Genomic DNA, 27,696 nt, shown 5'->3' with positions numbered 1-27,696 from the left:
CACTGTCCATTGGTCCTTCAATATTAATTGAATCAATCACCGCTCTCCATCATTGTGATGTCATAATGTCATTACTTTTCACTTCTCATTTTGTCCCCTTTGACAGGACGTGTAATCGTTAACATTTATAAATCTACCTCGTGCTGCCTCTGTTATCAGTGAAACACTTATTTATAAATCTCCCTCAGCTACTCCAGGCTCATGCTGCCTCCATTGTCAGGGAGACGTTTATTTATAAATCTCCCTCAGCTGCTCCAGGCTCGCGCTCCCTCCATTGTAAGGGAGATGCTTATTTGTGCTAACGTCTCTGGAGTCTGGCTTAAACCCATGATCCTCTGACTCTGAGGCAAGGTTGCTACCACTGAGCCGAGGAAAGCACCTCTTTCAGGTTGGTTAGCTTCATGATGGAACCATTTCCAAATCTCTCTGTGGCAGAAACAATTTATACTTGTCTTTATACTACTTGACCCTGCTGGACCCATTAATGTCATATTTTCATCTTCAAGTAGGTCAGTTTATTAGCTTGTTAAACAAGATCTCGAATTTAAGAAGATGGATTATTCGTGTTGAATTATTCTGTTTTAATTGCAGTTGAAGTTATTTGTCCTTTGGTTCCATCATAAGCAATGGATATAAATGACTAAAAAACAGTACACTCATCCATGCAGTATTGCACATTTAGCTGTAGCCTGTGTAAAACTTAGCTGAACCTGATTTAATTACAGAGGTCCCTTAAATTATCAGCAATTTAGCCATACAGGATGATGTGCTCCTGCATTTCTATGTTTTTGCAATCAAATGATAAATTGATACAGATCAGGAGTTGCAGATTTTTTTATTGAGAACGCAAGGTTGCATGTTAAGACCCAAAATTCAGAACACCAAGGTTCAAATGGGTAAGAAAGAAGATGTGAATTAGGAAATGGTGATCTGGTATCTTAAACTTATATTGAAAAGCCTGAATATTGTTGTGGAGAAAGATGTAGGAGAAGGGAATTAAGAAGTTGCACAGTTTGAGGTCTTGGGAGAGAATGGGTTAAAACTGAGGGATGATTCTTAATTCCATTAAAGGTCATTTTGGCAGAAGTGGTTTTGCATTCTAGCCCAAGGCAGCTGGTGCTGTGGAATCTTCCCCTTGCCCATTGCAGGGTTGATTCCACAGTAAGAGACTAACTGCACATATGGCTTAGTTGGAACATCATTGTTCGTGACTTTGTTTTAATCCATTGTTGTTTAGCAATAAACACTGGAAACATTTTAACATCTAGGTAATGAATTTATGAAGGAAAGTTTTAGTTTAACTGCAATCTATCGCACTGTTAATGAGTATCCAGCAGTACAAGGATTGGGCTGATGCAATTTTATTCAATAATTTTGCTCTTTCAGGATCAGAGAAAGCTGCGATGAAAACTCCAGTCTTTTCAAAAAGAGATCATAAGTATTTCATAGAAGAAAGAATCATAGAATGGTTACAGCACGGAAGAAGGCCATTGGGCCCGTCGAGCTCATGCTGACTGTCAGCTAGTCCCATATTTATGAATTAAATATCATATTGGGGTAGATTTTTCTCTTCAGGTCCCAATCATAAGCGCTTATCTCCAATTTAGGCAGAACCTCTACATGTACCCTCCACTGAAGTTATTAGGAGGAAAATTGTTTTATCAAATTTGCACGTAATGCTTACAACCTGCTAAGCTCGAGCGCTGAAGTAAAAATTTGCAACCCGTTTTCTCTTGTGATCACAACCATTCAATTTGAGAAATAATACGTAACATAAGTAGCCCTTTAAATTGCACACTCCGTAAGTTCCCTGCTTGCTAATGGTATCCAGGTTTGATTCCCAGTCTGTGCTGAGTTAGCTATTCAAAGCTTAGGGTTGTTACGTTTAAGGTCAAAAGCTAAACATTAGAGAGGAGATGAATCAGCCAGAGTTCCCAATGCAGACCACCAGCTAGTGACTCTGGACAGCAACTGAGAACAAAGATGCAACTTTGCTGTGATGCATATCCCCGTCTCCCTCCTTATACATGCGTGCACATTCAAATATCATCCCAGCACACACTAATATATATATATGGTGGATGGCTATTTGAGTGACATTGTTGCATCTGTGGAAACATAACCCGAAAAAGGAGGCAGCACTTTCAAGAGGAGAAACAAACTCAATGGGGTTGGGGTAGAAATTAACATTCCAAATTTATCTCAGCTTCGAACTTAGCTTGGGGAACCCATTTATACATACAAGCATTAAACAATTCAATCTAAACACCACAGCCTCAGTGATTGTAAGATAAAGTAACAGAAAGAGAGCCATGTAGCCCATCGTACAGATTGTACAGTTTCAGCTGTAGGCTTCAGCCAACACATTAATCACTGAAGAACTAAAAAGAAACACATTTGAAACTTGCAGAAAAATTTTTTATCCATAATCCCTAAAGGTATCTCTTTGCCTTTTCAATCTGTGCCATTAAACCCAGACCACTAGCATTCCTCGGCTTTGATTTCCATGGCCCAGCAGAACTAAAACCGTGGTGTTATTTAAAGCATTGTTATCCCATGTGTCTATACAACCTTCAGTCCTGCTCTTCAGTATTTCAAGTAACATGGGGTAACTACTTTTGTTGGGAGGGTGCAGAATAAGTAAAATATTGAAGATTTTCCAAGTCACGTTCCCAGTTACATTCAAGGAATCTGCCAAATTTCACCCAATTTTTTTTTAATCACTGAACTACTACTTTAGAGAATTGGAAAATACCTAGTCCGGATGACTAGGAAATGTTGCATCCCATGATACCTGTCATACCCCGCTGTCAGATTTTTCTCCAAAGTACTTCTCGTCTCTTTTATTCCTTGGGTCTAATCGATTGAACAACCCAGTCTCCACGCCATGTCTTCATGTCTTGCTGAGTTTTGTTTCTTTATTTCTTCATCCGTCTTTGTATATACAATGGTACTGCATGATGCCGAGGAGCACACTGGAAGAGAAATGTGTCGGGGAATACGTATTGGTAATTCTATCATTTAGATCTGATGATCTAAGTGATGAAAGTGAAGCTGGAGTAGTTCGTCAGCATAACCCTAAGTGCTTTAAGCTGACTTCCAGTTACTTTATTTTTTACACATAATCTGTAAATAATAGTGAAAAATATATTTGTTCTTGTACTAATGTAGTGGATAGAGAGAGGTTATGTGGGCAACTAATAAGGGCCTTATCAAGCTATACAGGGGATAATTAATTGCATAGGAAAGATGCATTGTGGTACAGTGCATGGGAGCCCTTGTGTTTGGTGTCTGAGCATGTTGGAGTCACCACATCGATTCATAGAAAGAATCATAGACATTTATAGCACAGAAGGAGCCATTCGTCTCTTATTGTCCGTGCCGGCCGACAGAGCTATCCAGCCTAATCCCACTTTCCAGTTCAGGTTTTGTAGCCTTGTATATATTAAGTGCATATCCAAGTGATTTTTAAATGCTGTGAGGGTTTCTGCCTCTACCACCCTTTCAGGCAGTGAGTTCCAGACCCCCACCACCCTCTGGGTGAAAACATTTCTCCTCAAATCCCTTCTAAACCTCTGACCACGAAATCTATGCCCCCTGGTTATTGACCTCTCTGCTAAGGGGAATAGGCCCTTCCTATCCACTCTAGGCGCCTCATAATAATTTTATATACCTCAATTAGGTCTCTCCTCAGCCTCCTCTGTGCCAAAGAAAACAACCCCAGCCTATCCAATCTTTCCTCGGAGCTAATATTCTCCAGTCCAGGCAACCTCCTCATAAATCTCTCAAGTGCAATCACATCTTTCCTGCAATGTGGTGACCAGAACGGCACACAGTACTCTAGCTGTGGCCTAACTAGAGCTTTATACAGTACAAGCATAACCTTCCTGTTCTGGTATTCCATGCCTCTGCTAATAAAGGCAAGTATCCTGTATGCCTACCTGGCCTGCTACCTTCAGGGATCTGTGAACATGCACTCCAACGTCCCTCTGTTCCTCTACACTTCTCCGAGTCCTACCATTTATTGTGTATTCCCTTGCCTTATTAGCCCTCCCCAAATGCATTACCTCATACTTCTCCGGGTTGAATTTCATTTGCCACTGTTCTGACCAGTCATCAGAACATAAGAATTAGGAGCAGGAGAAGACCATTTGGCCCCTCGAGCCTTCTCTACCATTCAATAATATCATGGCTTATCTTCTTCCTCAACTCAACCTTTTGCACTATCCCTATATCCCTTGATTCCCTTAATATTCAAAAATCTATCATAAGAACATAAGAATTAGGAACAGGAGTAGGCCATCTAGCCCCTTGAGCCTGCTCCGCCATTCAACAAGATCATGGCTGATCTGGCCGTGGACTCAGCTCCACTTACCCGCCCGCTCCCCATAACCCTTAATTCCCTTATTGGTTAAAAATCTATCTATCTGTGATTTGAATACATTCAATGAGCTAGCCTCAAACTGCTTCCTTGGGCAGAGAATTCCACAGATTCACAACCCTCTGGGAGAAGAAATTCCTTCTCAACTCGGTTTTAAATTGGCTCCCCCGTATTTTGAGGCTGTGCCCCCTAGTTCTAGTCTCCCTGACCAATGGAAACAACCTCTCTGCCTCTATCTTGTCTATCCCTTTCATTATTTTAAATGTTTCTATAAGATCACCCCTCATCCTTCTGAACTCCAACGAGTAAAGACCCAGTCTACTCAACCTATCATCATAAGGTAACCCCCCCTCATCTCCGGAATCAGCCGAGTGAATCGTCTCTGTACCCCCTCCAAAGCTAGTATATCCTTCCTTAAGTAAGGTGACCAAAACTGCACGCAGTACTCCAGGTGTGGCCTCACCAATACCCTGTACAGTTGCAGCAGGACCTCCCTGCTTTTGTACTCTCAGCATGGATTTATGAAAGGGAAATCATGCTTGACGAATCTTCTGGAATTTTTTGAGTATGTAATTAGCAGAGTGGACAAAGGAGAACCAGTGGATGTGGTGTATTTGGACTTTCAAAAGGCTTTTGACAAGGTCCCCCACACAAGAGGTTGGTGTGCAAAATCAAAGCACATGGTATTGGGGGTAATGTACTGACGTGGATAGAGAACTGGTTGGCAGACAGGAAGCAGAGAGTCGGGATAAACGGGTCCTTTTCAGAATGGCAGGCAGTGACTAGTGGAGGGCCGCAGGGCTCAGTGCTGGTACCCCAGCTCTTTACATTATACATTAACGATTTGGATGAAGGAGTTGATTGTAATATCTCCAAGTTTGCAGATGACACTAAACTGGGTGACGGTGTGAGCTGTGAGGGGGAAGCTAAGAGGCTGCAAGAGTGACTTGGATAGGTTAGGTGAGTGGGCAAATGCATGGCAGATGCAGTATAATGTGGATAAATGTGAGGTTATCCATTTTGGGGGCAAAAACAGGAAGGCAGAATATTATCTGAATGGCGGCAGATTAGGAAAAGGGGAGGTGCAACGAGACCTGGGTGTCATGGTACATCTGTCACTGAAAATGGGCACGCAGGTACAGCAGGCAGTGAAGAAGGCAAATGGTATGTTGGCCTTCATAGCTAGGGGATTTGAGTATAGGAGCAGGGAGGTCTTACTGCAGTTGTACAGGGCCTTAGTGAGGTCTGGTGTCCTTGTGCAGGGTGGCAAAGAAAAATCTAAACACTGCTGACTGTCCCCAAGCATTATGGATTGATGGACCGTGAATATTGGGAAGACCGAAGCCATTCCCTAGCCACTGACTCCATGCCTCTCCCCAACTTATCTCTGAGGCTGAACCAGAATGTTCACAACCTTGTGTCATATTTGACCCTTAATTGAGCTTTCAACCACATATCTGCAACATAACTAAGACCGCCTATTTCCACCTCCGTAACATCGCCTGTCTCTGCCCTTGCCTCAGCTCATATGCTGCTGAAGCCCTCATCCATGCCTTTGTTGCCTCTAGATTTGACTATTCCAATGCTCTCCTGGCTGACCTCACACATTCTACCCTACGTAAATTAGAGGTGATCCAAAACTCAGCTGCCCGTGTCCTAACTCTCCACTCAGCCATCACCCCTGTGCTTGTTGACCTACATAATGAGGGGGCTCGACAAGGTGGATGCAGAGAGGATATTTCCACCCATAGGAGAAACTAAAACTAGGGGTCATAGTCTCAGAATAAGGGGCCGCCCATTTAAAAATGAGATGAGGAGGAATTTCTTCTGAGGGTTATAAGTCTCTGGAATTCTCTGCCCCAGAGAGCTGAGGAGGCTGGGTCATTGAATATATTTAAGGCAGAGATCGACAGATTTTTGAGCGATAAGGGAATAAAGGGTTATGGGGTGCGGGCAGGGAAGTAGAGCTGCGTCCATGATCAGATCAGCCATGGTCTTATTAAATGGCGGAGCAGGCTCAAGGGGCCAAATGGCCTATTCCTGCTCCTTTTTCTTATGTTCTTATGGTTACAAACTTCTACATTGAATTCTTACCTATGATTATAAATCCAGTAATGGTGAGATATTGAGGATTAAGATACGAAAACAAATATTCTAAAAAATCAATAATCCTTGATAATCTTACAAATCTTCAATAAATAAGTTGAGATTCAGTGAGTTATCTGCATCCTTGATTATATTACTATTTTATGCCTTCCATCACTCTAACACACATGTTTTGAGCAAGAGTTGATAATTGGATAATGTCCTTTCTTCACAGGAATTTGAAGAAGGAGCTGAATGACATACGATTTGAATTTACTCCAGGTAGAGGTAAGATGTTCCTTAATTTTAATTGCCCCATATTTTTGATTTCATGATCCAGATGAGGGATGTCAATGTTGGGAACTTGCTGCCACTATTGAGCATTTATGGATCAGCTATAACACAGTCAGATACAGAGTTACCGTTACTCTGCTTCATTAAAGTGTCTTAACCCCCAATCACAGAAAAATACCCACATTTCCATTTCCCACACCCAGTCAGCCTGCAGCTATTGATTTGTGCCGAATAGTGCATAGATTTGTGGCGTGCACGTGGAACTGGGAAATCCCAAAGACCGAAGGCTCGGAATCTCAGGAGTTGGATGACTCGTGATTTTTTTTTCCCCCACCTTGCCTTGCACTACGGAAGACAATGTGCTATTGATCTGCTCCATGAATGCCACTATATAGCTAGGCATTAGAAATACAGATAAAAGTAACTAAACTGACCTATCTCTGTTTAATACCTCCATAGAGCTATAACTAAGATTGGAAACTACTTTGTGAATAGTTGTGTGCATAATTTTCTGGTCATCTGCTGACTGTGCATAGATTCCGAATGTTGTCTGAATGTCCCTGAATTGTGAAACAGCTTTGTACCATCCCCTAGACATAATTCTGGCTGTCCCTGTATTGTAGCACAGCTTTGTAAAATGTACTGAGCCAGCTGTTCTGCCATCTTCTGCATCTTTTTAAATCAGTTTTGTTCTGATGATCAAAAGTTCACCCATGAATAGAGTTAATGAGTAGATATACTAGGTCATCACACACTGACCTTTCAAACCAAAAGCACAAATTATTCAAAAGGGTTTACCTTTTGAGTGCTGGATTTTGAGAAATGGTGGGACACTGCTTTCCAGTTAATTCCAATTTAATGCAATTGTTATGTAAGTGAGCTGATTGTGTGACATTTAGTATTCTGTGTGCTATTTTTCAGAACTCTACTTATTTCCCCCCTCCCTTCAGTATTCTCCAAGTCTTTACTGAATAGTTCATACTGTGGGATATGATTTCATTCGTGCCAGCAGCCCTCTAGTATCCCAGCCAAGTGGCCATTCATCACTCATACGGACAGGAAGTGTCAGCAGGTTATTTGACTAGTGAGGCAGCAAAGCCAAGCACAATCCAGTACCTTACCTGACTTGCACATCCCAGCAAGCATCATTGGGTAGGCAGCAGGAGGCCTCGCTGATCTTTCTCTTCTTCCATTGCGTAGCATTCTAATTGTCATCTTGGGTGAGATCAGCTAACTTGGCACAAATAGGATTGAACCCGGGACTTCTTTGGTCTGTATGTCTGAGTTCCACACTTAGCATTGCCAACTCTGCTATTGAGAGCCGAAAATGTATTTCATTTAAAAAAAAAATACATACTGTAAGAGTTCAGATTAAAGACGAAAGGCAGGATTTTCGGTTCTTGTCGTTTCGGAGCTGTAATGGCGACAGGGCGGTGAAGTTTGCGCCTCAGTCATCAAAATTCATCAGCTTGGTATGGGGTGGAGTGCTAAGGGAGGCATAACGAATCTCTTTTAGGGCTCAAGGCCCACAATAAGCTACATCGCAAAAATAAAACGAAACAAAACATGTTAGATAAATGGGCAAATGCATGGCAGATGCAGTATAATGTGGATAAATGTGAGGTTATCCACTTTGGTGGCAAAAACAGGGAGGCAGAATATTATCTGAATGGTGACAGATTAGGAAAAGGGAAGGTGCAACGAGACCTGGGTGTCATGGTACATCAGTCATTGAAAGTTGGCATGCAGGTAGTGAAGAAAGCAAATGGCATGTTGGCCTTCATAGTGAGAGGATTTGAGTATAGGAGCAGGGAGGTCTTACTGCAGTTGCACAGCTAAACATAGAAAATAGGTGCAGGAGTAGGCTGTTCGGCCCTTCGAGCCTGCACCCACCATTCAATATGATCATGGCTGATCATGCATTTCAGTACCTCATTCTTGCTTTCTCTCCAAAGCCCTTGATCCTTTTAGCCGTGAGGGCCACATCTAACTCCCTTTTGAATATATCTTGACAAACTGGCCCCAACAACTTTGTGGTAAAGAATTCCACATGCCCACAACTCTGAGTGAAGAAGTTTCTCCTCATCTTGGTCCTAAAGGGATCAAGGGGTATGGAGAGAAAGCAGGAATGGGGTACTGAAGTTGTATGATCAGCCATGATCATATTGAATGGTGGTGCAGGCTCGAAGGGCTGAATGGCCTACTCCTGCACCTATTTTCTATGTTTCTAGTTTCACCAATTCCATCACTCACCGCCACCAGGACAGCTCTAACTGCCTGATTTTCCAGGCGGTCCCACTACGGGGCGCGAGAGGGTGAGCGCACAACAAATTTCACCGTGCAGTTGAAACCGGCGGCGTTGCTCGGCCAGTACTGCTCTGCATCCCCGCAAAACCGGCAACAAATTTCCCGCAGGGCCGCCTGCCCGGAAACCATTACCACCGTCCAGGGTGCGAACTGAGGCGGCAACATAGGGAAAATCAAGCCCAAATTGTTTAAAATTTTGAAATAGGCAAAGCATGTTGGTCGACCTTCAACTAACTGTGTAATTAACGAGTACAAACATTTATTCTGGCAGATACAGCAGATGGTGTTTCCCAAGAACTTGTCTCTGCAGGTCTGGTTGATGGAAAAGACGTAGTAATAGGTAACTATTGCCAGGACTGCGCTACTTAGTTTTTGAATTTGAGGATTTGGTTTTCATGCAAAATGTTCCCTCACTTTCATACTGGATATGGTAGTGCAGTGGATGGATATATTACTGGAATAATAATGCTGAGAACATGAGCTCAAATCTCACCATGGCACTTTGAGAATTTGAATTTAATTTTTTTTTAAATAAGTAGTAAAAAGTCAGTATTAGTAAATGTAACTGTGAAGCTATTGGATTGTCATTTAAAAAAAAAAACACCACCTTCTCGAGGGCAACTATGGATTGACAATAAATGCCGATCTTGCCAGCACATCCCGCGAATAAACTTTAAAATAATTTGACTTTGCTGGGTCAAATTCAATGAGCTAGCCTCAACTGCTTCCTTGGGCAGAAAATTCCAGAGATTCACAACCCTCTGGCAGAAGAAATTCCTTCTCAACTCGGTTTTAAATTGGCTGCCCCCTTATTTTGAGGCTGTGCCCCCTAGTTCTAGTCTCCCTGACCAGTGGAAACAACCTCTCTGCCTCGATCTTGTCTATCCCTTTCATTATTTTAAATGTTTCTATAAGATCACCCCTCCTCCTTCTGAACTCCAACGAGTAAAGACCCAGTCTACTCAATCTATCATCATAAGATAACCCCCTCATCTCCGGAATCAGCCCAGTGAATCTCTCTGTACCCCCTCCAAAGCTAGTATATCCTTCCTTAAGAAAGGTGACCAAAACTGCACGCAGTACTCCAGGTGCGGTCTCACCAATACCCTGTATAGTTGCAGCAGGACCTCCCTGCTTTTGTACTCCATCCCTCTCGCAATGAAGGCCAACATTCCATTCGCCTTCCTGATTATCTGCTGCACCTGCAAACTAACTTTTTGGAATTCATGCACAAGGACCCCCAGGTCCCTCTGCACCGCAGCATGTTGTAATTTCTCCCCATTCAAATAATATTCCCTTTTATTTTTTTTCCTCAAGGTGGATGACCTCACACTTTCCGACATTGTATTCCATCTGCCAAACCTTAGCCCATTCGCTTAACCTATCTAAATCTCTTTGCAGCCTCTCTGTGTCCTCTACACTACCTGCTTTCCCACTAATCTTTGTATTATCTGCAAATTTTGTTACACTACACTCTGTCCCCTCTTCCAGGTCATCTATGTATATTGTAAACAGTTGTGGTCCCAGCACCGATCCCTGTGGCACACCACTAACCACCAATTTCCAACCCGAAAAGGATCCTTTTATCCCGACACTATGCTTTCTGTTAGCCAGCCAATTCTCGATCCATGCTAATACATTTCCTCTGACTCTGCATACCTTTATCTTCTGCAGTAACCTTTTGTGTGGCACCTTATCGAATGCCTTTTGGAAATCTAAATACACCACATCCATCAGTACACCTCTATCCACCATGCTCGTTATATCCTCAAAGAATTCCAGTAAATTAGTTAAACATGATTTCCCTTTCATGAATCCATGTTGCGTCAGCTTGATTGCACTATTCCTATCTAGATGTCCCGCTATTTCTTCCTTAATGATAGCTTCAAGCATTTTCCCCACTACAGATGTTAAACTAACCGGCCTATAGTTACCTGCCTTTTGTCTGCCTCCTTTTTTAAACAGAGGCGTTACATTAGCTGCTTTCCAATCCGCTGGTACCTCCCCAGAGTCCAGAGAATTTTGGTAGATTATAACGAATGCATCTGCTATAACTTCCGCCATCTCTTTTAATACCCTGGGATGCATTTCATCAGGACCAGGGGACTTGTCTACTTTGAGTCCCATTAGCCTGTCCAGCACTACGCCCCTAGTGATTGTGATTATCTCAAGGTCCTCCCTTCCCACATTCCTGTGACCAGCAATTTTTGGCATGGTTTTTGTGTCTTCCACTGTGAAGACCGAAGCAAAATAATTGTTTAAGGTCTCAGCCATTTCCACATTTCCCATTATTAAATCCCCCTTCTCATCTTCTAAGGGACCAACATTTACTTTAGTCACTCTTTTCCGTTTTATATATCGGTAAAAGCTTTTACTATCTGTTTTTATATTTTGCGCAAGTTTACTTTTGTAATCTATCTTTCCTTTCTTTATTGCTTTCTTTGTCATTCTTTACTGTTGTTTAAAATTTTCCCAATCTGCTAGTTTCGCACTAACCTTGGCCACCTTATACGCATTGGTTTTTAATTTGATACTCTCCTTTATTTCCTTGGTTATCCACGGCTGGTTATCCCTTCCCTTACCGCCCTTCTTTTTCACTGGAATATATTTTTGTTGAGCAGTATGAAAGAGCTCCTTAAAGTCCTCCACTGTTCCTCAATTGTGCCACCGTTTAGTCTGTGTTTCCAGTCTACTTTAGCCAACTCTGCCCTCTTCCCACTGTAGTCCCCTTTGTTTAAGCATAGTACGCTCGTTTGAGACACTACTTCCTCACCCTCAATCTGTATTACAAATTCAACCATTCTGTGATCACTCATTCCGAGAGAATCTTTTACTAACCTGTTCCTATCCTCTGGCTCATTCCGTACACTTTTCAAAACCACTGTCAACACTTTCCCATTTCACCCTCAAAGCTGCACTCGATGCCTTCATCCTTTCTCCAGCTACCATAAAATCTTCAACCTTCCCTTTTTAAAGTTCTTGCATATGTTGTCTCACATCAATGCTCCCACCTCTCGCACTATTCCCTCATTGAAGTCTCTAGTCTGGTTCTGCTCTGCACAGCACCAAAACTACACTATTCAAAGTCACCCCAGGGCGCTGTTCTCTCTCGACGTCTTCGATGCCTTTTGCAACAGATATTTGTTCTCTGGATACGGGCAATGCTGGTAAAATCACTCGTTCCCCTGAGAAGGTGGTGGTGTACCATCCCCTTGAACTGCTTCAGTCTTTGTGATGTTTCATGATGGTATTGGGTGTGGAATTCCAGGATTTCTTCTCAGCGATGATAAAGGAGCGGTAGTATATGTAATTCAGGGTGGTATGAGATTGGGAGGTGAACGTAGAGGTAATAGGTGTTCCAACGATTTGCTGCTCTTGTCATTCTTGGTACTACAGTTCTCAGTTGCAGTCAATTTTGATGCAGAGAATTGTGCGTTCAATCCAAAGTCCAGAGCATATTTTAGACTGACACTGTGAGATTGCTGCATGTCAGAAGTGCCACTCTTTTAGAGGTTAAACCAAGTTCTGGTCTCACTATTGAAGAAAAAACAGCAACTACTCCTGGCCAATATTCCTCCCTCAATCAACACAGCCATTTATCTGATTGATGTTTGTGTAACCTTGCTGGCTGTCACTCCAAGAAAAAAAGTAATTAATTCTTTGTGAAGCACTTTGTACTTTGTAACACTTTTGGTAACATAAGAAATAGGAACAGGCGTAGGCCATACGGCCCCTCGATCCTACTCCGCCATTCAATAAGATCATGGCTGATTTGCTCATGGACTCAGCTCCACTTCCCCACCCGCTTCCCATAACCCCTTATCCCCTTGTCGTTTAAGATACTGTCTCTTTCTGTCTTAAATTTATTCAATGTCCCAGCTTCCATAGCTCTCTGAGGCAGCGAATTCCACAGATTTACAACCCTCTGAAAGAAGACATTTCTCCTCATCTCTGTTTTAAATAGTCGGCCTCTTATTCTAAGATCATGCCCTCTAGTTCTAGTCTCCCCCATCAGTGGAAACATCCTCTCTGCATCCACCTTGTCAAGCCCCCTCATAATTTTATATGTTTCGATAAGATCACCTCTCATTCTTCTGAATTCCAATGAGTAGAGGCCCAACCTACTCAACCTTTCCTCATAAGTCAACCCCCTCATCCCCGGAATCAATCTAGTGAACCTTCTCTGAACTGCATCCAAAGCAAGTATACCCTTTTGTAAATATGGAAACCAAAACTGCACGCAGTATTCCAGGTGTGGCCTCACCTATACCCTGTATAGCTGTAGCAAAACTTCTCTGCTTTTATACTCCATCCCCTTTGCAATAAAGGTCAAGATTCCATTGGCCTTCCTGATCACTTGCTGTACCTGCATACTATCCATTTGTGTTTCATGCACAAGTACCCAGGTCCTGCTATACTGCAGCACTTTGCAATCTTTCTCAATTTAAATAATAACTTGCTCTTTGATTTTTTTCTGCCAAAGTGCATGACCTCACACTTTCCAATATTATACGCCATCTGCCAAATTTTTGCCCACTCACTTAGCCTGTCTATGTCCTTTTGTAGATTTTTTTTGTGTCCTCCTCACACATTGCTTTCCCTCCAATCTTTGTATTGTCAGCAAACTTGGCTACGTTACACTCAGTCCCTTTTTCCAAGTCGTTAATATAGATTGTAAATAGTTGGGGTCCCAGCACTGATCCCTGCGGCACCCCACTAGTTACTGGTTGCCAACCAGAGAATGAACCATTTTATCCCGACTCTCTGTTCTGTTAGTTAGCCAATCCTCTATCCATGCTAATATATTTCCTCCAACCCCATGAACTTGCATCTAGTGCAGTAACCTTTTATGTGGCACCTTGTCAAATGCCTTCTGGAAATCCAAATGCACCACATCCACTGGTTCCCCTTTATCCACCCTGTTCGTTACATCCTCAAAGACCTCCAGCATATTTGTCGAACATGACTTCCCCTTCATAAATCCATGCTGACTCTGCCTGACCGAATTTTGCTTTTCCAAATGTTCTGCTACTGCTTCTTTAATAATGGACTCCAACATTTTCCCAACCACAGATGTTAGGCTAACTGGTCTATAGTTTCCTGCTTTTTGTCTGCCTCCTTTTTTAAATGGGGGCATTACATTTGCAGGTAGATAAATCTTTGCCATTGGAAAAGCGCAATCTGGAAATGTGCTCAGTGAACAATAAATCAGGATGGATTCAATGAGGGCAGGAAGCAGAGGTTTAGCATTCCTGAATGTATTTTAACAAGCAAAAATGATTAACATCAATATTTAACTTGTATCTTTTTTTAAATTAAATTAGTTGCAGCAAATCTACAGAAAATAGTGGATGAACCGGCTATAAATAGATCTGTCACTTTCAAATTGGTGAGTATAAGATTTCCATATTGATGTTTACACTGCAGTCAGGATGTCGTCTCAAAATGTCATGTTGTAACTAGTTTGAATCACTGCTGTGGACTGACTATTTAGGAAAGGATATGGGTGATGTCTATTGTGAGACTTAAATCAGAGGCAGACATGCTGGGGAGTCATAGAAGGCCTGTTCCTTGCATCTCTGAGCTGCTATTTATCACTCATCTCCTATGGGATTCACTGGGGTGGGGGAGAGGAAGAGAGGGACTAAAAGAAACAGTGCTTTAGAAAAGACGAACCAATGGGTTTAGTGAAGGCGTGGGATCTGCAAATAACCATCAGTGGCAGGTCGGGGCCTGCCGTATACCACTCCAGGGAGCAGCGCGAGCTGGTACAGGAGGGCGACGGCAGTGAAGAGGGCGACTGAATTGGACGTCACCATAACCCAGGTCAATGATTGGAGCATGGGCAGGTACAGCTGGAGTGGCGAGGTCGGGGCAAAGGAGCGGCAAGGGATTGCAGAGCGACGTGATCGGGGCCCAGGAGAGGCATGAGTTTGGGGCCCGGAAGGCAAGGGCCCAGGGGCAACATGGGCCAGTCCACACTGCGATGTGTGTGCGCACTAGGCCCGTGCAGCAGAGCGGGTCTCCAGTTGTCTTGGTTAATCTTTGCCACTGGACCAAGACCTAGCTCTGTCAAGCCCATGGGGTGGCTGGTGTGCAACGGCCACCACGTTTATAAAAAAAAAAAAAAAAAAATCCACGCACGGGCATCTTCCACCCTTCAACATGTAGTTCAGGACCTGGAATATTAGGTACTTCATTGAAACACCTGTGAACTTATCCCTTTTTGGCATGGAAGCAAGTCATCCTCGATACAAGGGACCGCCTAAGAATTAAAAAAAAGATGGGCTCTGCGAGAGGGTTCTGCAAAATGGGTCTTGGAGGAACTCATTGCCCAGGAATATGATTCTCGACAATCATCGAGTGACCCATAATTGAATTATGTATTTTGTATCGGCATAGTTCAATTTCTTACATTTTCTGGGTAAGGTTAAAACTTAATAAAACAGAAGCATCGTAAACCTACAGTTTGTTAAATAAGTGTTTGTAACGACTAGCTGGATCCATGGTTTTTCAAAGTAGGGAGCTCAGCATGAGCTGAGTGCAGTGAGAGGGGGGGACTTGTAATATTGTACATAGCTTACTGTCAGTGTGGTTATAGGTACACAAGCTGATTTGCAGTTGAGTATACAGGTTAAACAATTGACTATGTTGAGTAACTTTGCAGAGGTAATTCCACCAATAAGTTTTTTTTTCCTTCCCTTCCTCCCTCTCCTAAAGGCACTAACTGTTGCTGGCATATAGTTCCATTATTGCTTTCTCCCTCCACCCCCAATACTTCACCCAAGTGGTAACCATTGTTCATGTGTAAAACTAGACAGTGAAAGGTTTATAAATTATTTGAGTCGGGAAGGGGAGGAGAGGGAGAGGAAGAGACTTCACAACTGAGCCCAATCATGCCCTTGCCCAGCATCCATTTTTGTGCACTCTCCTGCAAGAGAATCCGGGCTGATTTTTCCTCATCCAAGATAGTGCATCAGAGACCAGTGTAGTACCCTATTGCTTCGCTGGTTGAAACCAGCTAACTCGGTCATATCCTAGTCTGTCTGGCTCAGTATTGACCTTGGCAGTATATTTAGTTACAGCTCGGGACAGAAAATCGGATTTTATTGCAGAGAAGGATTTTTTCTGTGTTTTTGGATATATTTTTACTGTGCTATGGGATTTCTGTTGTCTTGGGAGTTTTCACAAGTAAATTTGAGGCAAGGGTACAAGGAAAGAGTAGGGACATTGGATTAGAGTAGATAGTCCCACTGTGGGGCTAACATTGGGAGAGACATGATGGGCATCCTGTTGTGCTAATTTCTGTCATTGGTTAATTATCCATTTTTTCCTGACTTTAGTTTTTTCCAATTAAATTGCTACTTGCTATGTTCTTGTCCTTGTGCATGCACATTCTTGCAGCAGAATCCTGCCTGATGTTTATCCAGAGCAGCATAGGACAGTGAGAGCACTTGGAACTTGTTGATCACAGTCAGTAACTGCTGACAGTAACTTCAGACCAAGTGCTGAATGAACTGTTTTGCTGTTGGGTGTTTGGCAGTTTTATAGACGAGCTAATACTGGCCTTATTTCATTACTCTGTCTTAACGTGCACAGGGCTGTGTTTCCATGCTGCCAGTTCAAGATAGAAGGATTATTGAATTTGGGGCTTTGAGTTGTCGTGAAAGTCGGAGAGCAACATTTTCATAGACGGTGGAACAGTCTTTCTCCTCTGACCCCTATCGCCACAGCATTCTAACCGTTTGTTCATAAATGTTCAAAAACATCTCCTAATTTAAAAGTAAAATCATTTCATCCCTAACTTGCAATTACCTTTATTTTCTTTCTCTTTGGGGCCTTCCTGCATCGTGAGCTTTCCCCTGAAAGATAGACTGTCTATGGTACTCTTGCTAAGATGCCAAGTACTAACTGAAGACGAGTCTAACTATTCTGCGTGTAGTTCTGGTCACCACATTGCAAGAAAGATGTGATTGCGCTAGAGAGGGTACAGAGGAGATTTACAAGGATGTTGCCTGGACTGGAGAAATATTAGCTATGAGAAAAGATTAGATAGGCTGTTTGTGTTTTCTTGGGAACAGAGGAGGCTGAGGGGAGACCTTATTGAGATGTATAAAATTATGAGGAGCCTCGATAGAATGGATAGGACCTGCCTATTTCCCTCAGCAGAGGGGTCAGCAACCAGGGAGCATAGATTTAAACTAATTGGTAGAAGGTTTAAAGGGATTTGAGGGAAAATTTCTTCACCCAGAGGGTTGGTGGGGGTCTGCAACTCACTGCCTGAAAGGGTGGTACAGGCAGAAACCCTCACTACATTTTAAAAAGTACTTGGGTGTGTACTTGAAGTGCCATAACCTATAGGGCTATGGACCAAGAGCTGGAAAGCGGGATTAGGCTGGATAGTTCTTTGTTGGCCGGTGCGGACACTAAATTTCTATGATTCTACTTGGGGCGAATTTGGCCTTTATTTGGGAGGGCTAGACGCTCTCCATTGAGAATCTGGGCCTTCGCACTCTGTCTCGTCAGCTTATGAATCTCCAGCAAAACCTAGGAACTAAAAAAATCCTCTAGATTCTCCCCTCCTCGCTCCAAGTGACCGACTCAGGCAGGGCAATGAAACCAATTGGTGCTTGTCAATCAGAGTCAGCAGTTGCTAACTGTGACTTCAGCCAAGTTGCTCATTAGCTTTGCAGGGAAAGTTCTATGTGCTCAACTCAACTTCTCTGCTTCCCAAATTTCCCTGTATTTCGCTGAATGACTGCTGCCATCCAGTACCGTGCTCAAGTGGCTTCTTATCATGTGCGAGCATAGACCGTGAGCTTTTCGACTCCGGGAGGCATTGTAGCCAAGCATGCACCTAAAAGAATCATAGAATGTTACAGCACACAAAAAATTGCCATTTGGATCATCAAGTCTGTACCAGTATTTTTCCACTACCTAGTCTAGTTCCACTCAGACTTACTTGACCTTCATGCACACTCACATTCCAGCAGGGAGTGAGTGTGCATGGAGGTCAAGTAAGTCGCATAGTAATTGGGAGCTTGGAACACTGAAATTTTTCTCCTCCCTATAACGGGGTTGCTGAGACTGCTTGGAGCAACCGACTGGAATTAGCTAACTCAACACCGATCAGGAACTGAACCAGGGACCTTTCTGCTCATTACGACTCATGATCTCCTGTGGCATTGCGCAGAGAGTGGAGACCAAGTGTAGTCTTTAGGTAAAGTGGGGTTAGAAGATGAGATACTTGGAGCAGGGTGTGCAGAGGTAATGGAGTCCCCATTTTGAAGACTCACCTTCTGCCTTTATTTTTATATAATATTTGATTTTATATATCATTACTTATAGTTAAATGACAAAATGCAGTGCAATGTTTTTGAGTTGAATAAAGCATGGGACTTTCCCTGGAGTACAGGTTGAGGAGCTGGGAGATGCAGAACTGTGATGCTACAGCACAACCACTGATGGTAGGGTGCAATTATAGTGTGAAAGTTTACATAGACCGTTTCCATTATAATTGTGGATAGTCAATTTTTTTCATTATGAATTCCTAAGTCCCATGTATGTAACATTTTTAATGTTATAGATATTAAAACATACTTTTTTTTAATCTGCAGGCTTCCGGTGTTGAAGAATCAGATATTCCTGATGATGTTAAACTCATAGGATTTGCACAACTTACCATTAGTTAAATCACACTACAACAAATAAAAACCTGCTGACCCCATCTGTGAATAGGTATCTCACTGGTGTTGGCCTGAGGAAACTTGTACTGCCAAAGAGTGACGACATTTGCCCGTAGGACTTGCAACATTTACCCCCCCCACCCCCGTAACGAGGAATCTTCAAATAGAAAAGTGAATTGAGCATTTGCTTGCAGTACCCTGACAATGGAACAGTCGCCATCAAGAGCTTTCCAGAACATTCCAGCTTGCAGATTCCCTATACGATGCAGGGTGCCTACAGAATTGCCAGCTCTCATCTGCTATTTCCCTTCTCACCCATTCCCTTCCTTTTTAAAATTGCCTTATTTTTTGACGGTGCTTTACTGATCAGTTTTTTTTTAAAAAGAGTTCTTCCCCACGGTACTCAATGAGACCGAGTGCAGCAGATTGAAACATTGTGTGGTTTCAGTAACTCGTCCTTAACTTGATTTAGATTTTTTTTTAAACACACACACTTTACAAAGATTAAAACAAAAATAAAAGCAATGCTTATTTTTTTAATTATATTTCATCTAAATTGTACTTTCCAATAGGCTGCAACCCAAAAGCAATGGCCAGCATGTATTTTTTGTTTGTCTGCGCATTGGAGCTACCAGGGCACATCATTAACTGCCTTTCGACGTGATCTAAAAGTAGATTTTTTAAATTTATATGTGGTAAAGGTAAACCAGAATATAAAAATGAGAAAAAAATCACTGCGCGGGTGAAATCTTTTCTTTTCCTTTTTTCCCTTTATATAATGTAAAGTATTATGGCACGATGTGTAGCCCACCTTTATAATCCACAGACGGAGTATACGTGTTTAAAAAAAAAAATGACACAGCAATTGGTTTAATTTTTTTTTTCCCCGCTGACCCATCCCTGGTACCCGTGGGAGAATTTGGTATTGAGAGGAATTTTTTTTCAACTGTCAGATCGTTTAGTACAAAAAAGAATTTTAAAGTTGTAGCTGCTGAATGGTGAATTGTATCTTATAATTCTCTTGAAAGGTCATGAGAGCTGTCCTGTTCAGACTTCTGTAGTTTTGATTGAGACCCTGTGTTGGTTTGTTAAACTTGCTTCTTATAACTCATCTTTGGGTCACGAAATGAAAATAACACAAGATGTGCAACATTTCACAGTATTGTCACTGGGGCTTATTCAATGTATTGGTACTATCATGCTATACAAAAGATCGCATTTAAGCCAATACACTTTAAAGTTGCACTAATATTCCGTGATGTGATCCTCTTAATTCAATACTCCAAACTTCTCCCACCACTATCATCACCACCACTGACAGATCTACAGTATGTTATCCTGGTGCTAGACAGCTGCAGACACTCCAATCCAAGTTTGAGCAGAATGTGTCATTGAGCCACTGGATTTTTTTTAACATTTCAATTCGACATAGCTTAAAAATTTTGTGTGCCTACCATTTATGCTTTACTGAACTTATAGTGACAAACACTATCCAGAATGCAACAAATTGGCCTTGTGGTACTATTTACATGGGAAATGCAATAGAGACCCCACACAGCATCAGTCTGCAGTTATGGGAGAGTAGAGTGTGATATATTGCCCTGTAGAACACTTTAGAGATTGGCTGCCTTGTTTTGCACATTTTGGGCAGGCCATCAGTTTGAGGAGGTAGTTGAGGCTTTAGCTTTCCATGCGTGTCACAATTCAATGTATGTTTGTCAACAAAAAAAATCAAAATTGTCATACCTTGCTGCCTTTAAAAGCAGGTTTTCAAACTTTTCCATATAGATAATCACCCCTGAATATTAACCCATCCCAAGGAGCTCCTGTCCTGACTTCTGCAACTCTGTCAGCTACCAGGAGAACTATGCTACCATTAGGCAAAAGTAATAATGTGTTTTTTAACTCACAAGATACTTAAAGCTGAGTGGCCTTTAACCCATCTTAATTCATCCATTTAGAAAGATCCTACAGTTTCCCCTACCAATTACTGCATCTAATTGTTTCTTAATTGATTCCAAGATATTCATGACTCTATCTGGAAGTCCATTCCAAGTGTTGGTCACTCTGTAGAATTATTTCCTGATACTGGTTCTAAATTTACCTTTCACTAGTTTGAACCTGTGTCCCTTTGTACTACTCTCAATTTAATTTTAAGCACTACTCCACACTTGTCTTTTGTATTCTTTCAACTACCTTCGATACTGCTATAACGTCACCTTTCTTTCCTGACTGAAAATCAACAAGTAGAGAATAAAACCCAGAATCCAGAATTGTTCATGGGATGTGGTAAGCCCAGCCTCCGATGGACACAAATCTGATCACCTTGCAGACCCCAGTTTGAAAACCTGTGTGTTAAAAGAAAGATTTATGGAGGAGTAACTGGAGCCACTTAATCACATAGTTAGATTGATTAGACTTGTGGTGCTTTTAAAATATTTAAAAAAAACAATCAGCTTGATATTTGAAAGAGATGCCTGAAAGAGGCACATACTTTTCAAAATAACTGCACTTAACCTTGATTGATGAATTGTACTACTGTGTAAATACTGCAAATTCGTTTTTTTATAATTATTTTAAAATGACTGAGTCTTTCACTGTTGGCCTTGGTATTCATTTACTGGCTTTTGAATGATTTGAGAATATAAATTTTGGCTTTAATCGGGAACCTTTTTCGATTCGTCTTCCAGCACATGGGAATTATAGGATCTTTTACGTGACCCACCTGCATGATTTTTAACAACTCTTTTTTCTAAGTTTGTATAGACCTAGCATTAGTTACTTCATTAATATATACCAATTAACTGGGACTGAGGACTGCTGTCACTAAGGCTAACTCACAACTTGGTGTAATACTGATTGTAGCACAACAGAGGTGTAAAATATCGTGCTCACTTATTTTTTCAACATGATTATGTTTTGGATTTTATTGCATGGTTTTGCTAATTCCTTTTAATCAATAAACAGCAAACTATCTCTTGTGTATTTGAAGGTGAGATTTCAACAGCTCGGTATTTGGAAACTAAATTAACTTGAATGTGCACAAGAAAAGCTTATAACTAAATAAAGGCCATTCATCTGATCAAGCCCCCTGATTCCAGTCGGAAGAAAGATTTGTATTTACATATCATAGTTGTTAGCTGTCGCTCAGTTGGTAACGCTCTCGCCTTTAAGTCAGAAGGTCATGGGTTCAAGTCCCACCCCAGAGATGAGCACAAAACCTAAGCTGGCACTCCAGTGCATACTGAGGGAATGTAGCACTGTTCGAGCTGCTGTCTTTTGGCTGAGACATTAAGGTGAACTTAAAAGATCCCATGGCACTTTTCAAAGAAGCACAGTGGAGATAATCCTGGTGTCCTGGTCAACATTTATCCCTCAACCAACAGCACAAAAAAAGATTATCTGGTCATTGTCTCATTGCTGTTTGTGGGACCTCGCTGTGCACAAAATGGCTGCCGCTTTTCCTGCATTACAACAGAAGCTACACTTCAAAAAGTACATAATTGGTTGTAGAGTGCTTTGGGATATCCTGAGGTTAACACATTTTCAAAATATGTCTTTGACGTTTCAGTAAATTACTTTTGTAGTGCAGCAAAATAACGAATGTGCCAACTGTCCACACCAGCAGCTTCCTACAAACAGCAATGTGATGGATGATCTTTTGTTTTGTTGGTTGAAGGAAGAATGTTGGCTGGGCCACAGTTATTTGCTCCTATTCAAATAGTGCTGTGGGTCTGCAACTTTTCTTTAAACTTTGCTTATGGATCTTAGTCCCATCCCAGATCTTTACACTTTCTTAACCCATGATCAATTAATATCTCTGTAACCCTTAACATTCTCTCTAACTGAACCAGAATTAACTACCATTTTCTGTAGATTTGTTCCATATATCACTTTGGGAGGGGGCAAGTGTTTTTAATCTTAAAATGGCTATATAGAATGATTATCTTGTACCTTTCATTAGTCTAAAGACACATGAATTATTTCTCAAGTCCAGTGGCAAATCAAAGCTCGACTATGAGCAGGGCTCCACCACTTTAAAATTTATGGCTCCACACTGTTGACATTGGGTCAGCCAAACCATACAATTGGTGACCAGCATAGTGCACAAAATGTGAAGTACTAAGGCAATTTTTTTTTTGTGTTTTGGCTGTTAAAACTGCAACAATGATACAAAGAAAATTAGGGGCTGAACTTGCCCCCCTCCATAATCTCCATTACTGCCTATAATGGAGCAGAGAGGCCTTGCCGACCAGGGCGGATGGATGGGGCGACCCATCCAAAATTTTCCCCGGGACAGAAGCAACTGGAACGGGTTACCGCACCGCCCATTTTCCCGTCTCATCAGGCATGCGCTGACCCCTTACTTTCGCTTTCCAACTCCTACAGGAAATTGCCCGGTGTGGAATTGCCCTGCGGGAGAGGCGCTGCCGCCAGTTGGTGTCACTGGCAGCTTTCCCAAGCGGGGAGCTATCTGTGACTGCCGCGACTTCATTTCAAGTCTTTATTGTCGGCCGACTACCAGGTTGGCCCGACAATTATGCCCACGGGGCTGCTGGCACCCCTTCATTCTGGGCCAGTTGCGAGAATGTTAAGGGTTACAGAGATATTAATTGATCATGGGTTAAGAAAGTGTAAAGATCTGGGATGGGATGAAGATCCATAAGCAAAGTTTAAAGAAATGTTGGAGATCCCACAGCACTATTTGAAGAGGAGCCCGGCCAAAGCCCTCCCTGGTGGCCCTGTGTTTGCCACTAAAGTGGCTGCAGAGTTCACAGCAGCCCTCCCCTTTAACTGAAGGAGAGGGACGTTGTGACACATCAGGGTTATGATTTTTTTCCATTTATTTAACCTATGTTGTTTTTTCTTCAGAGCAAGATTGAAATTCAGCACCAAATTAGGCATAGGTTATTTTTTGTCTTGCTAATGACTTATAGTCCTAGAAACTCGATTGTAACCATCCAAACTCTAGAGATATCTTCACCCCAACAATGTAGGCTAGACTTGAACCCAAATCTCAAAGACAAAAGACTTTGGATTTTTACAGCCATCATTTCAATGCTGAAATGAAACACTATGAACCATTAGCATACAATTTGTTTTTAAGCAGAACCAAAACTGGGCAAATTTTAACGATATACAAATGTGCTGCGTTTATCACTAGAGATTATCTGCCTTTCATTAACCACTAAAGAATAAAGCAGACTTAAACACCCAAACTTTTACTCATGTTCCTACACATTCACATTGCATGCAAAAGCTCATTTAACCCCATTACTTTTCACAGTAATGATGATCACACTTCCAACTCTTTCCTTGCCCACACACTCGTTAGCCATGGTCTTGGCTCACAATCTTGTCGTTTAAGTTGAGGGAAGGTCAACAAAATTGGGCTCAATTTCCTTAGAAAAAAGGATACTTTCAGGTGACCAAATGACATGTTGTTAAAGGAAATTACAAAGATTATACACTGTAGCAGGAGATTACACTGGTTGGGGAATCTAGGACTAGGGGGCATTGTTTTTAAAAATTAGAGCCAGACCTTTCAGGAGTGAAATTAGCAAACACTTCACACAAAGGGTCATCATCGGCAGTCCCTCAAAATCGAGGAAGACTCACTTCCATTCTAAAAGAGAGTTCTTGGATGACCGAACAGTCCAATATGAGAATTACAGTCTCTGTCACTTGTGGGACAGACAGTGGTTGAAGGAAAAGGTGGGTGGGACTGGTTTGCCGCACGCTCCTTCCGTTGCCTGCGCTTGTTTTCTGCATGCTCTCAGCGACGAGACTCGAGGTGCTCAATGCCCTCCCGGATGCTCTTCCTCCACTTTGGCCAGGGACTCCCAGGTGTCAGTGGAAATGTTGCATTTTATCAAGGAGGTTTTTAGGGTGTCCTTGAAACGTTTCCTCTGCCCACCTGGGGCTTGCCTGCCATTTAGGAGCTCCGAGTAAGGGTGGTAGACGTTTGACACACTCTTCTGCAAAAGGCAATTGATGTAGATCAATTAATTTTAAATCGGAGGTTAAGATTTTTGTTAACTAAAGGTATTAAGGGATATGGACCAAAGGCAGGTATATGGAGTTAGGTCGCAGATTAGCCATGAACTCATTGCATGGCAGAACAGGGTGGAGGTGCTAAATAGCCAACTCCTGTTCCTATGTTCTGATGGTTGCTTTACAGTCTAGTGTAATACTCATCAGCTGTCAATTGCAAGTTTTATCCACACCCTTTGCCCACCTCATCATGGTCAAAATGCTAATGATTTGATTTTGTTGTTGAAATGAGAAATGAAAATCCTTAGTCCTTCCCCATCCTAAGCACGCCTTTCATTGGACTATGCACTGCCAGCCAACCTGTTCTCATTTCCTCCACCGATAGCACACTCCTGCTAATCCTGAGGAAGGATGGCAGATGTCAAGCCAAGGAAGGTTCATTTGATTTTCCTGTTCCTCACTCAGCATCTCCCCACAGCAGAGTAGATATGGTCTGAACTTGTACCCAACACTCTTACCGTGCCAGCTACTGATGCTTGAATATGTTAACCAATACACAAGATTAAGGGGCCGAAATTGAGCCCCACCCCAAAAGGGGCGCACTTACCATTTTTTAGTGTTTCTCCACCCCCAAGCCATGGGGCAGAGAATCCGGAGAAATTAAGGACTTGGAATTTTTGTTTCAGTCGGAGCGCTGTGGCGGGGGGGGGGGGGGGGCGAGGTGGGAGCAGCCTTCGTCAGCGGGGCAGAAGTGCAGGTGGGTCAGAACGGCTGTCGCTCCAAGTCATTAGCTTGGGGAATGCTTTTGAGGTTGGAACTGAGGAACATTGTGGGGCAGAGCAGAGGGAGATGTATTCAGCATCTTGGACTATTACGCATGATGTGGGAGTGCTTGATACTGACAGTAGGAAAGTGTTCCTTTTCCCAAAGCTAACGTCCCTCCTCGAGCACAAAATTCTGATACCAAACATGTGAAAAATAGCACTGTTAAAAGTGCTCTGGTCACCATTTGCATCTTGACCATGTCTTAGAGTCTAGTCTTTAGATCTCCAGTTCCTATTGAATTGAGAGTGTCCATTTTTCTCGTGCAGAATGTGTCAATCCAGGGTTTCCAAACTATAGCCGAGGAGCTGCTCGCAGCCTTTGAAGCCTGGGCAACTCAGTTATATTTGTGTTGATGGTTCTTCCTCGATTTTTGAAACTTGCGATCCTGTAAATTTGGAAAAGGGCTATTTTAGCACTGATGTCTCATTGGTGTGTAAATCATAAGAACATAAGAAACAGGAACAGGAGTAGGCCATACAGCCCCTCGAGCCTGCTCCGCCATTCAATAAGATCATGGCTGATCTGATCATGGACTCGGCTCCACTTCCCTGCCCGCTCCCCATAACCCCTTATCTCCTTATTGATTAAGAAACCGTCTATTTCTGTCTTAAATTTATTCAATGTCCCAGCTTCCACAGCTCTCTGAGGCAGCAATTCCACAGATTCACAACCCTCAGAAGAAATTTCTCATCTCAGTTTTAAATGGGCGGACCCTTATTCTAAGATCGTGCCCTCTAGTTCGAGTCTCCTCCATCAGTGGAAACATCCTCTCTGCAACCACCCTGTCAAGCCCCCTCATAACCTTGTACGTCTCGATAAGATCACCTCTCATTCTTCTGAATTCCAATGAGTAGAGGCCCAACCTACTCAACCTTTCCTCATAAGTCAACCCCCTCATCCCTAGTGAGCCTTCTCTGAACTGTCTCCAAAGCAAGTATATCATTTTGTAAATATGGAAACCAAAACTGCACGCAGTATTCCAGGTGTGGCCTCGCCAATTCGTTTATATAGCTCGAGTAAGACTTCCCTGCTTTTATACTGCATCCCCTTTGCAATAAAGGCCAAAATACCATTGACCTTCATGATCACTTGCTGTACCTGCATACTATCCTTTTGTGTTTCATGCACAAGTACCCCCAGGTCCTGCTGCGGCACTTTACAATCTTTCTCCATTTAAATAATAACTTGCTCTTTGATTTTTTTTCTGCCAAAGTGCATGACCTAACACTTTCCAATATTATACTCCATCTGCCAAATTTTTGCCCACTCACTTAGCCTGCCTATGAACTTTTGCAGATTTTGTGCCCTCACTCATTGCTTTTCCTCCCATTTTTGTATCGTCAGCAAACTTGGCTACATTACACTCAGTCCCCTCTTCCAAGTCGTTAATATAGATTGTAAATAGTTGGGGTCCCAGCACTGATCCTTGCGGCACCCCACTAGTTACTGGTTGCCAACCAGAGAATGAAACATTTATCCCGACTCTGTTGTGTTCGTTAGCCAATCCTCTATCCATGCTAATATATTGCCCCCAACCCCGTGAACTTTTATCTTGTGCAGTAACCTTTTATGTGGCACCATAGAAACAGGAGTAGGCCATTCGGCCCTTTGAGCCTGCACCACCATTCAATAAGATCATGGCTGATCATTCACCTCAGTACCCCTTTCCTGCTTTCTCTCTATACCCCTTGATCCCTTTAGTCGTAAGGGGAATATCTAATTCCCTCTTGAATATATTCAATGAACTGGCATCAACAACTCTCTGCGGTAGGGAATTCCACAGGTTAACAACTCTGAGTGAAGAAGTTTCTCCTCATCTCAGTCCTAAATGGCTTACCCCTTATCCTTGTCAAATGCCTTCTGGAAGTCCAAATATACCATATCCACTGGTTCCCCTTTATCCACCGTGTTCGTTACATCTCAAAGAACACCAGCAAATTTGTCATACATGACTTCCCTTTCATAAATCCATTCTGACTCTGCCTGACCGAATTTTGCTTATCTAAATGTCCTGCTACTGCTTCTTTAATAATGGACTCCAACATTTTCCCAACCACAGATGTTAGGCTAACTGGTCTTTAGTTTCCTGCTTTTTGTCTGCCTCCTTTTTTTAAATAGGGGCAT

The 27,696-nt window shown here is 42.3% G+C and overlaps 1 protein-coding gene and 1 long non-coding RNA gene across 2 annotated transcripts in view; one reads left to right on the top strand and one right to left on the bottom strand.

Annotated features, from left to right (window-relative positions):
• LOC139277097 (serine/threonine-protein kinase OSR1-like) overlaps positions 1 to 21,355 on the top strand; it is a 269,081-nt gene extending 247,726 nt beyond the window's left edge. The window contains exons 15-18 of the mRNA XM_070895115.1: positions 6,702 to 6,754; positions 9,339 to 9,407; positions 14,392 to 14,456; positions 18,685 to 21,355. Coding sequence (XP_070751216.1) covers positions 6,702 to 6,754; positions 9,339 to 9,407; positions 14,392 to 14,456; positions 18,685 to 18,759 — 262 coding nt within the window. The 3' untranslated portion in view covers positions 18,760 to 21,355. The remainder of the gene's footprint in view (positions 1 to 6,701; positions 6,755 to 9,338; positions 9,408 to 14,391; positions 14,457 to 18,684) is intronic.
• On the bottom strand, positions 924 to 25,923 carry LOC139277106 (uncharacterized). The gene is made up of 3 exons (XR_011596038.1): positions 25,754 to 25,923; positions 7,882 to 8,247; positions 924 to 2,975 (listed from the first exon to the last, which is right to left on the bottom strand). It is a non-coding gene; the product is annotated as an uncharacterized lncRNA (long non-coding RNA).
• Positions 25,924 to 27,696: the final 1,773 nt, after the last annotated feature.

Source organism: Pristiophorus japonicus, chromosome 1, assembly GCF_044704955.1.
Source record: "Pristiophorus japonicus isolate sPriJap1 chromosome 1, sPriJap1.hap1, whole genome shotgun sequence".
NCBI lineage: Eukaryota > Metazoa > Chordata > Chondrichthyes > Pristiophoridae > Pristiophorus > Pristiophorus japonicus.
Note: the sequence above shows the minus strand (reverse complement) of the source record. Positions and strands in the feature narration are given on the sequence as shown.